Below are 12,098 nucleotides of genomic sequence, written 5' to 3' on the forward strand. Positions count from 1 at the left end.
AGACAAGAAGCCCTGGAAAATTAATCATTACATGTTAACTCAAAGAAACAAAGCACTACAACCAACTCTTTGATTAATTTCTGATTTACTTAGTCAAAATTAATCTAGTACCCAATGTAGTGTAACAAATTCACAAATCTAATTCAAAAAATATATATTGTTTCTAATATGATTATTAATGCATTCAAAAATTATTGAGTATCTACTATATGCTAGGTTCTATTCTAAATAATGATCATTATCCTTACTGCAGTGACAAGTCAAATAAAAGAGGAGGATCATAGCTTTTCATAAATAATTTGAAGGAATAATGGTTTTATGAAAAAAAACATTAATCTGGAGGTTCCATATTACTGTCCTCTTACATGACATTTATACTCAAAAACTGATTGACTAGGTATATATTAATTTGATAAAGTATAATATTTACATGCTTTAATATTAATAATGACATGAAATAGCTAAAATTATCATCTTTTAAGCTGTCATGTAACCTAACTATCCAGATTAATGCAAACACAGAATTTTAAATGTTATGCATTAATTTGCTCACTTAAATAAACTTCCATTGGTTGCTTCCTTGGGGCCAGAGAATGAATCTCAGAGGTGATTTAACTCAATTCCCTCAATGAATATATTTTTAAAGATATATTAAACAAAGATATTTTTTAAAGTAGATTAATTTTCCAAAGATACCCAATTAGATAGTGGAAACAAGGTAAGGAATTCAGGTCTCCTTGAAATATAATAAGTTTTGTTTCTTTTATTATGTGTGGTATTTAAAAGAATTATTGCTATTCAAAGAATGACCAACTAAAAAGAATTTGTTCTTAGTGAGCTTTCAAAAGGTTCATTGAAAAATTGAGTTAATTAAAATTGTATGAGCCTTCTCGGGTACAAATATTCATGGGTAGAACCAGTGATATTTCTTATGAGACTTCTGGAAGTTTGTAATTTAAAATAGAAAACAAAGATGCAGAAAGAGACAGATACAATAATAACATATAAAAATAAGTAAAAAATTCTGTATTCTCACTAAATGTAAATAAGCTTGTCTACTAAAGAATAAAAAAAGATTTTTTTTTCACTGTGTCCTCATTTGAGAGGGTGAAAAGGTAATGACTTATACCTTTCCAGTTAAACAAAGAATTACAGGATAGTCAATATGTCAATTGCTGCTGGAATTTAATTAACAAGAAAATGTTTGTGTGAAAGAGTAAGAAGACATTCTTGGCAAGTAGTTTAGTCATTGAGAAAGTTAAGTGATTAAAAAGGGGCTTTCAGAATAAATATCTAAGGGAGTTTAAGGGAAAAGGTAAGATTCAAGTAATGAAAGCTTTAGTCCTGGTTGATAGTAAATAAAAGCCACTATAAAGATCTAATAGCATAGGTATTAGTCTTTTTTAAATTCTATTTTGAGATACATGAATAAATATGCACATAACATATGCACTCATACATACACACTTTTCCTTTCTAGTCTTCCAATCCAAATCCCCATATAAGGGAGGGGGGTGGGCTGGGCGAGAGGGAGGGAGAGAGAGGAGAGGGAGATGTACATGGACGATGGAAGAAAAGATGTACCACATGACCTAGTTGTCCCCTTCACTTGAATTTATTATTAAGATATGGAAAGTGTGTACGGAAAAAAAAAATGTTGGGTGGCATTGTGCTTCTAAGTAGTCATCTCTTTAGATTTCCCACCTTCATCTTTTTAGAACCCTTATTACAACTGAAGAAAACTCAACTTAGTCCACTCAACAATGTTTCCTGGCCAGAAGGAAGCTGGCTAGTGTTACGAGAATTTTAGAAGCAGCTGGTTCTCCTGTTCTGCTGATGCTCATGAACCATATTCTCTGCTCTTCTCTAGCCTTTTCTAAGGGTTTGGGTTTACTGTTGACTCCTGCATTTTGATATGAGGTCAAAGAGATGGGGTCACATCTGAAAAGACCTTTCTTCCCAAATTGTGCCTTTTCCCGGAAGAAAATAGAAAAGGGTCTCTCCAGCGCTGTTTTGCTACCTAATTCACAAAAGCCGCTGACTTTCCCAATGCTTAGTCCTGAGGCTTTCTTCCCTCAACTCCCTCCAGTCAGAGTTAAGGCTCTGCACCAGTTATTCACTGCTTTTTTTAAAGGGTAAAGTGCTAAGCACGGCCTACGGTGATGAGTAGCCTGCCACTCAGTCCCGCTGTGCGGTCGTGATTGGAGAACAGAACAGTGTCGTTTGGCTCCGCCCCCGCTTCCCTTTGCCGCGCTAGCGGTGTCGGGTTTTACTCAAAGGTGGAGAGTGGGATTCGGCGGGCGGCGCTAGGAGCAGGTGAAGAAGCATCCTTGTTCCGGCTGTTGCTGTTATTCTTTCTCCGGTGTCTGAGTCTGGGAAGGACAAGCTTTCTTTGCTGCTAGAGCTTCAGTGAACTGTTGCCCAGAACCTAGGCACTTCAGACATTTCATCTCACCCCTTATTCCGCGTTCACCGTGTAAACCACCTGCACATTTGTAACCCTGTGAATCTTCCTTCTGCTCAATGCCCAGAGAAGGGGTCTAAAGGGAATTTCAAGTGTTTGAAAGACAGGGTCTTTGCCGACTGCGGGGAGCTGTCTAAGGTGCTGAAGCGTTCCAGGCGTTCGTCTCCTGCAACACCACGCAGAGTTAGATTGCACATTTTTCGTTCCTGGCTTTCTCATCCCCCATGCCTTGGATAAGATTAATTTCAGGATCGTGAAAATCTCTCCGTATCATGGCCCACGTGAGACACTTCCGGACATTCGTTTCAGGATTTTACTTCTGGGAAGCAGCACTGTTACTCAGGTGAGTCCACTTGTATTTAACAGTTGAAGAATTCATTTAAGCCTGTGCACTAGATTTCAACCACTTGTTATTGATGAAGTCGAGAATGCAATTCGAAATTGCATTGAAAGTATCCCTTAAATCGTATTGTTGTCTACCTAAAACTGTCTAGCAGTCTATCAGGATCCCTAAAAACATGTAACTTTGCTCTATTTTCACTATATAGTGCTTTTTAAGTAACTGGCCTCATATTATTTGCAGCTAAGATTACCTTTGGAAAATTATTTCCAAAACCTAGGTCTTCTTTCTCAAATTGCTTTTGGAGTTTCATTTTTCTAAGTGAAATACAAATTCTGAGTGTTACTCTTTTTTTGAAAGTTACAAAACATTTAGTAATTAGAAGTAATTAGAAGTAATTAAATGGCAAAAAAATCTAGAACATAAGCATTTACTTATCAGAGAAATTCTGAGCATTATTGATACATCCAGAGGTTAAGTTAAATAAATAAATAAATAACACTTAAGGCCTTGTAAGTACCAATTCTAAAGGGCTTAGGTCAGGTAATACCTGAGGGCAAAGTCATAAATAAATCATTAGATATGTTTTATGTCAAGAATAATCTTTTGGGAGAAATTGATACTACAATAAACCTACTAAAGAATAAAATTGTTTTATGATATGTAATTTTCTTATCATGTCCAGTCATATTTGGTGGGATTTATTTATTTATTTTTTAATAGAGACTAGTCAAAAGATCAAATAATTTAACCCCTATTCTTAAAAATTTTTTTTTGAGTTTATTTATTTATTTTGAGAGGGATAGAGAGAACATGCATGAGCAGGGGAGGGGCACAGAGAAAGTAACCCCTATTCTTAATACAACGATATATAAGCAAGATTCTTCTCATACAGACTTTTGAACCACCAATGTAAATTTTAATTTACCAGTGTAAATACCTTAAGATTTCATTTTTATGGCTCTCAAGCTTTTCAAGAGAATTAAAATCAAATAATTGGAATAACTAAGTTGTGTGTATATTAATTCCTATTTGAAGTATGTAAATATTGTCTTCTGGGTTGCTATGTCAGTTTTTCATCTTTGGGCACCTTAGGAAAACATAACGTATCTCATAAAAACTGCCTTACAGGAAGTTATGTTATTTTGATACAACTGTAGTAAGAGGAATTAATTGTGACGGTTATTATAATTTCAAAATTATTTTTTTGAAGTATGGGTTGAACCACTGTAAACTAGGATATTTTCAGTGAAAAATATTTTAATGTGACTAAATTTTTATAACGACAATTGTCACAAATTTTACTATTTGTGACATGATTAAAACAAAGAGTGTAACATTTTTATATTTATAAAAATTTCATGGACAGGGGTACAAAATTCATGTTTTAAGTGAAATGGGTTATTTTACTTTAATTATTTCTTAATATCTTAGATGACGGTATGCATTTTTTTTTCAAATAAATCAGAATAGCTTAGTGGTAGACAGTTAGGAAGTTTAATGTCAGTAACTAAACCATTTTGGTCATTAAGGTCAAATTTGTATACTGGTAATTCACTATATTTGTTATAATATATTCTTAAGTATATAATCTTCACCATTACATCCTTTGATTTTTGTCTAGTTTTATTTAAATTAACACAAATTTTATTTCAAATTGATGATCATAATTGTAAAAATGTACCTTCATTAATATTAAATAATTGTAATTTAAAATGCTCTTTGTGAATAATCCAAAAATGCAATCCCTTGAAAAATACGTACCCAGTATAGAAGTTTGTGCGATACATATATTCTTTATCAAGTTTTTCCTTTCTTCTTTTATAAATTGAATAAAATTTTTCTCTTAGACTGGTCTTAGATGAGAGTAATTCATTGCTCTATGAAGAACTTTAATCATTTAATTTTTTTAATCATTTAAATTAAAAATTTAGGGGTGCCTGGGTGACTCAGTTAAGTGCTGACTTTCGCTCAGGTCATGATCTTGTGGCTAGTGAGTTTGAGCCCCACGTTGGTCTCTGCTGACAGCTCAGAGCCTGGAGCCTGTTTCAGAATCTGTGTCACCCAATCTCTCTCTCTCTCTGCCCCTCCTCCACTCATGCTCTGTCTCTCTCTGTCTCGATCTCTGTCAAAAATAAAAAAATAAAATAAAATAAAATAATAAAAAGTAAATATATTTATTTTCAGTGATGCCCCTTAAAAGAAAATTTCCTATAGTTAAAAAAAAAAAAGCGAAGCTCCTTCTACTGGAAATATTTTATAAAATAAATATCTTTAGGAAAACTATTCTTTATCACTAAGTCTGCCCGTATTGAATGAAAAGGAAATATAAAAGAAAAAATGAAAACAAAAAGTATTTAGTATTAATTTATAAATGTATCTAACTTAAAAATACTTTTTAGGGCAATTTGGAGGCAAGAATTGCAACTGGAAACATATATTTTTATAATTAAATAATTTACTAGTATAAGCTTCTTTTCATAAGCTTTAAGGATTTTAAAAAATCTTATTGAGATGTAATATACACACAGATACATACACAAATAATAAGCTTCCATGTGAAGTTTCACAAAGATAACACACTCGTGTGAAGAGACCATGGATCAAGAAGTAGAATTGCCCTCAAAAAACTAAAAATGAACTAACATATGATCTGGTAGTCCCAGTTCTGGTTATTTATCTGAAAGAATTAAAGTCAGGATATTGAAGAGGTATTAGTAATTCCATGTTTATTGCAGCACTATTTATAATAGCTAAGGTGTGGAAACACCTAAATGTCCATTGACAGGTGAATGGACAAAAAAAAAAGTGGTATATAAACACAAGGGAATACTATGCAGCCTTAAAAAAGAAGGAAATTCTGTAATAACATGGATGGATTTTGAGGACATTATCCTTAGTGAAATAAGCCAGGTATGTAAAGATAAGTACTATGCGGGGGAAAAAAAGTAGAATTGCCAAAACCTCACAAAAACAGTCACCCTCCTACCACCATACCTTTTCCAGGCACCACTTTGCCCGAAGATGATCACTACCCTGACTTATACAACAATAAATATGCTTTCCTTTTTTTTTTCTTTTTTTTTTTTGCTTTTGAACTTTATATAAATACTTATTTGAGTGAGCTTTATTTTTTAGAAGCATTATGTTTATGTGTTTTGTCCCTATTAGTACCTGTTACAATAATTTATTCTCATTGCTATATAGTATTCCATTACATGAAGACATCACAATTTATCCAGTGTTCTCTGAAGGGTATTTGGGTATTTTTTACATTTTGGCTAGTGCTGCTATTAATATTCTTGAACAAATATTTTGTGAATACATGTGAATGCATGCATGTGAATACATGCATTTTGGGGGCAGAATGGGTTGGGTCTAAGACTTTCTCTAAGATAAGAATTGTTGGATCATAGAGTGGGCATGAATATGTTTAACTTTATTAGATATTGTAAACTTTCCAAAGTAGTTGTACCTACTGATACTTCTATCAATAATGTATGACAGTTTCTGTTGTTATTACTAGTACAAAATTTGTTAGGGACATATTATAAATATTTATAGCATTTTCTTAGACTATTATTGCAGGCCCACAGATGATATATTTGTCTTGGCATAAGTTTTACTTTTTGTTAAGTTTTATGAAGGCAAAAGATCAAAATAAAAATATTTACTTCTACAATACAATTAGAAGTATTCATTATCAGAATATATCAGGTCTAAAAATGTAATTTTTAAGGAAGAATTATTAAAAAAGATAATTCTTTTATTCTTTTATTTTTTATTTATTTATTTTTTAAAAAAGATAATTCTTTTAAAAATACAAGTGAGAAAATTGCGTAAACAGATGTGAGAAATCTGAATTTCTTAGCAGTAAAGTTTTTTTTTTTTTTTTAAAGTTTCACACTTTGCTCAGATATTGTAGTTTTCTGAAACAATCCTTCTAGGCTTTTGGGTTCTAGTCCTCATATTAATAAAATAAGGAACAGAACACCAGTGTTCAGCTTTCTTTGAAATGCAGATAAGTGATGATTATGAAGAGCTTGCAGAACAAATTCTAAAAACAGGAGAACTGCCAAAAATATTTCATTTAAATTGATTATTTTCATAAAATACAATTTTAATTTTCATATTTATAATTTGATATCAACTACAGGCTTGCTACTTGAATAAATTATGGTACACTCTGTCAAAAACTAAATATGTGAATTTCAGACTTCATGATAATCACAAATAAAATGCTATCTTGGTTTACTTTGAAGCCTAAGAAAAACATTTTGGCATAGAATTTCTTGGTTTTGCTCTTGGTATGTTTTGGAGAATAGGGAAAATCCTTTTTAATGTTGGCTCTATTTTCTTATGTAAAGTATTAAAGAGACATGTACTTGAAAGAATAAACTTTCATAATGATTTCCTGTATACAGGAAATACATACAGTAATAAGATTCTATATAGTTTTTTTAAATTGTGCTACACATAATATATGCTTCTTACCTTTGTGTCTATAAATAATCACACATTTCCCAAGTATAGAAGGATCATGGCCCAGTTCTCTGGTCAATGCCTTAGGCAACTTACCCTGCAGATTCAGAAAACAGCTTGTAAAATATTTCCTATGCTATATATATTTTTTCCTCCCTTAACTACACTCACGTACTGAGGCAAGTCAATCAACAAATATGTATTTAATGTGTAATTTTAAGCAATTCAACAAGATTCCTTTACCAAATTCTTTGCACAATTTTTTGTGCTATGTACTGTTTGGCTATGGAAGATTGAGAAACTACCACCTTTCCCATCACAGAACTTAAAGGGCAGCAGGGGAGAAAATACAAAGGGCCAAGTAACAAAAGAAAAACACAAACGGCAATGTTTTAGGAAATGTGACATAGGAAAGCTATCCAGAAGACTTGGTACTTGTGCTGGATCTTGTTAAGATGCTTATTCTGTGGGCAAAAGTGAGACATAAAGGAAATGATAATGGGCATATTGTATGCTCAGTGAGTGGTGATAGTCAAATTCAGTAAAGAAATTTCGATTTGTGGTTTACATTCATATTCTGCTAGCAATAACTACTGAGCTGGCTACAATAACAAACCTGCAGAAATACAGAGAAGGAACAGCTGCCTTTCTCAATAGAATGTGGATAAAATTTAGAAGTAAATAATACTTGTAACTGAATGGTTGTCATTACAGGAATGGTCTCTTAACTTGGCACAAAGTATCTCTGTAAGATTGCTAATAATAATTAGTAACAGTAATAACTACACAAGCCAAAAACAATGGCTAAACTACAAGAAGAAAAGAATAATCTCTTTCTTCTAGAATTTGAAAACTATACTTGAACTTTTCACCAGAATATGGTCTCCTGAAAGAACGAAAATCAGGTAGAGGATTGGGATTGTTGAAAGAAAGAAGACACTGAACTTGGTTTGGAATATTTGAGTTTGAAATGCTAGCAGCCGATTTGGTATCCTGCCATCAGCTTGGACTGCAGAGATGATGCTTGAACTGTAGAATTAACAGTCAAAATGTTATGAAGGCGATCATATTGTATGCAAAGAAGAGAGAATAGAGAAAATATTTATATGCACTAAGGGTAGAACATTGTAAAGTTGGGCACAGAGAAGTACACAGAGAGCCCTGAGTTAAACTGGAGGTAAGACTGATTATAACCAAGTGACAAAGTCACAAATTTATCATAGTGTTATATAGTCGATCTTAAAGGCCTGCTCATATCAACAGTATATATCTTTCTAAAACTTTTCTATAGAACCTTCCAATGCTGTAATTTCAACTAGTCTTATAATCTTACAATCATAGACGGTACCTTTTATCACTTAGTTTTCTCAGGAGACTTTTAGGGAACTATTTTGAGGAAAGTGCATCTTTTACTTTTCCTTACTTCATGAAGTATATATAGTGGATCCTTCTTGATTTTCCCAGCAGACATTCGCGTATCCTTCTCGGTATGATTATCTTCATACTGGATTGACAGTATTTATTGAAAATAAATTCATGTGTAGGTAGATATTTATGTGGAAACGTGGGTTATTTGTCTTTCCCCACTAGGAGAATGGTGTAGCTGTAGCTTTGTTTTGCTTAGGTGAGTGGGTCAGGAATAGAGACATTTGAATCATCTTCAGAGAACTTATTCTGGAATGAAGGCAAGAATTCCAAGACCAGACCAACTGTCTGGCAACAAACAGAAAGTGTGTGAATAAAATGAGCTATTCAGCTACAGAAGACAAAGCTATTCTATCAACTGCAGGCAACCACATTTGAAAGCATTTTAAGGAAACTTAAGTTTGCAATCCTCAGATGTCAGAAAAAGAAAGAATGCATATTAAAAAAAGCAGCTTCGTCATAGTACATTTCCGAAATTCTTTTATAATCTCCATACTGGGGATACTTTTAGGAAGAAGTATTACCAGTACCTCTAGGACAATTTAATACACAAAAGTAGTAATTTCAGTGGTATAAGTTAAGAATAGCATAAAATCTAAAGGTTATTAGCATCCTCTAAAAATAGATATTGAATGGAATAACATTCAATGCAAATGATGAAGAATTCTCTATGAGTGCATCAAACATTTGCCATAACCAGTTAGAAATTATAGCTGAACACAGATATTTCTGATACTATTATACAACCATCACCACTGTAGGATGATTGGGCTTACATTAGAGGTAACTGGTCCATCCAATATCTTACCTAAATTTGAGAATCTCTCAGAAATAATCTCTAACAGGTGGTCATCATATAAACTTGAAGATTTCCAGCAATAAGAATGTCTTTACCTTAGAAGGAAACTATTTATCAAATAATTTTAATCAATAAAAACCAAATGCCATTCCACTTTCTCCTGGCCAAAGTGAACTTTTTCCCCCCATATGTGCCTCCCAAAATATTTGTCTCTGTATTTTTGGCTTGAGTTCTATGCCTCTTCTTCACTTAAAATGACCCTATCGCTCATGGAAAGTGAGCTTTTATGTGAGGCATGGTTTGAAATGATAACCTTTTCTATGCAGTTACTCCATGAATGGAGGTTGGAGTCTCCAGTTTCAGAGGGGCTGTAGCATTCTGCCTGACTTTCTCTATGACTTCATATAAATTTACAGAACAATGAATCCATTCCAGGCAGTATGTGAAGTACTGAGGAAACAGAACTTCAATTTTTAACAATATACCATTGTGGAGGGAAGAACATATAACATCCCTTTCAAATGTGTTTCATGTTTTCATGCAAGTCTTCTGTCTCCCTCTTAATTGTAAGTCCCATGATGATAGGATTGCTTCCGATGTTTATTTTACTCCATTATATTTAATTCAATGTCATGCGTGAAATAGATGCTCAATAAACAATAGGTAAGTACTGAGATAACATCTGCCTGTCACATCTGTCTACCTGCCTATGACTTTAGATTTGAATTCTATTTAAATCTGTATTATTACTTAGAGTGAAAAGGGAGTCTGAGTTCAAGATCTCATAAAAGGTAGAAGATCAAACAAATCTCAGATATTACTTACTCTGGCAGCATCTAGTGGAAAAGTAATGGATTTGCTTCTCATTATCACCATGAGAATCTAAAATTTGTGTTGTATAATTCATTATTTCTCTACTTTTCTTTTCACATTATTGCCTCCTAAGGAACCTTTTAAAGATATTTTTAGACTTTTGGATTTTTTTTTCTAATTGTCTTCATGAAATTGTAATACCACAGCATACTATATATTTGCTTATGTATAATATATATAATTTGTGGTATATGTTTTATATACACACACATATATATAACATACACACACACACACACACACACACACACGCACACACACATATGGCTTTATACATAAAAGAATATGATTTTTGACCCCCAGTATAAAACTTCCACCCCTACCGAGAAGGCATGGTGTATTGGTTGCTATTTTTCCATGATGCTGCTTAGACTAGAGTTGTATAGTTTTATCATTTTGAGTCATGTCCTATAACTAAAGCAATAGAGGAAGTATTTCCTTGTTTGGATCTTATTATTAGGGCTTTGTAACTTTGTAAAATGAACAAATGGTTGACATCATTTCTCCATTGACATCCTGTGAGATAAGTTAATCCTAAAAGCATTAGAACTTTAGCAACATCTTTTTCCGTAAATACATATGGTTCCCCCAAACCACTAGGATTTTATCAATAAATTTTAAATCATCACTGCCCCTACTAACACCATTATTCTATGAATTTCATAATTTTATATGAATATTTTTTATTTAGTTTAGTTTATTTTTTTAAATTTTTTTTCCCAACGTTTATTTATTTTTGGGACAGAGAGAGACAGAGCATGAACGGGGGAGGGGCAGAGAGAGAGGGAGACACAGAATGGGAAACAGGCTCCAGGCTCTGAGCCATCAGCCCAGAGCCTGACGCGGGGCTCGAACTCGCAGACCGCGAGATCGTGACCTGGCTGAAGTCGGACGTTTAACCGACTGCGCCACCCAGGCGCCCCTATTTAGTTTAGTTTAAAGAGAGAGAGAGCGTGAGCAAGGGAGAAGGGAAGAGAGACTGAGAATCTTAAGAGGGGTCCAGGCTCAGCACAGAGCCTCATTGATCCCATGACTCTGGGATCATGACCTGAGCTGAAATCAAGAGTCTGAGGGTCAACTGACTGAGCCACCCAGGCACCCCCCACATACAAATATCTTTTGAAAAGAATGTTAGAGTTGTTATCATTTAAAGTTTATTTATTTTTCTATTATGTAGATTCTGTTGACTTTCTTTTGTTATCGATGTTAGATAAATGAAAGAGTACACATTTCTTTTTAAAGTTAAATTTCTAATTGTTATAAAACAGGATATCAATAGTTAGTACCTATATTAGCTCTGGATATTCTCCAATACAAGGGTTAAGGATATGTATAAAAATCGAGAATATGTTACTATTAAAAATAAAAACTGACCGGGGCGCCTGGGTGGCTCAGTCAGTTAAGCGGCCGACTTCGGCTCAGGTCATGATCTCCCGGTCTGTGAGTTCGAGCCCCGCAAGGGGCTCTGTGCTGACGGCTCAGAGCCTGGAGCCTGTTTCCGATTCTGTGTCTCCCTCTCTCTGACCCTCCCCCGTTCATGCTCTGTCTCTCTCTCTCTCTCAAAAATAAATAAACGTTAAAAAAATAAAAATAAATAAATAAATAAATAAATAAATAAATAAATAATAAAAACTGAGCCTGGTGGCTTAGTCAGTTAAGCATCTGACCCTTGGTTTTGGCTCAAGCCATGATCTCATGGTCTGTGAGTTCTAGCC

The 12,098-nt window shown here is 33.7% G+C and overlaps 1 protein-coding gene across 2 annotated transcripts in view; it reads left to right on the forward strand.

Annotated features, from left to right (window-relative positions):
- The first annotated feature begins 2,218 nt into the window (after positions 1 to 2,218).
- GLRA3 (glycine receptor alpha 3) overlaps positions 2,219 to 12,098 on the forward strand; it is a 199,553-nt gene continuing 189,673 nt past the window's right edge. The window contains exon 1 of one of the 2 annotated variants that reach the window (XM_023252660.2): positions 2,219 to 2,807. In XM_023252660.2, coding sequence (XP_023108428.1) covers positions 2,737 to 2,807 — 71 coding nt within the window. In that variant the 5' untranslated portion in view covers positions 2,219 to 2,736. The remainder of the gene's footprint in view (positions 2,808 to 12,098) is intronic. The other variant, XM_023252661.2, reaches the window with a different exon arrangement.

Source organism: Felis catus, chromosome B1, assembly GCF_018350175.1.
Source record: "Felis catus isolate Fca126 chromosome B1, F.catus_Fca126_mat1.0, whole genome shotgun sequence".
NCBI lineage: Eukaryota > Metazoa > Chordata > Mammalia > Carnivora > Felidae > Felis > Felis catus.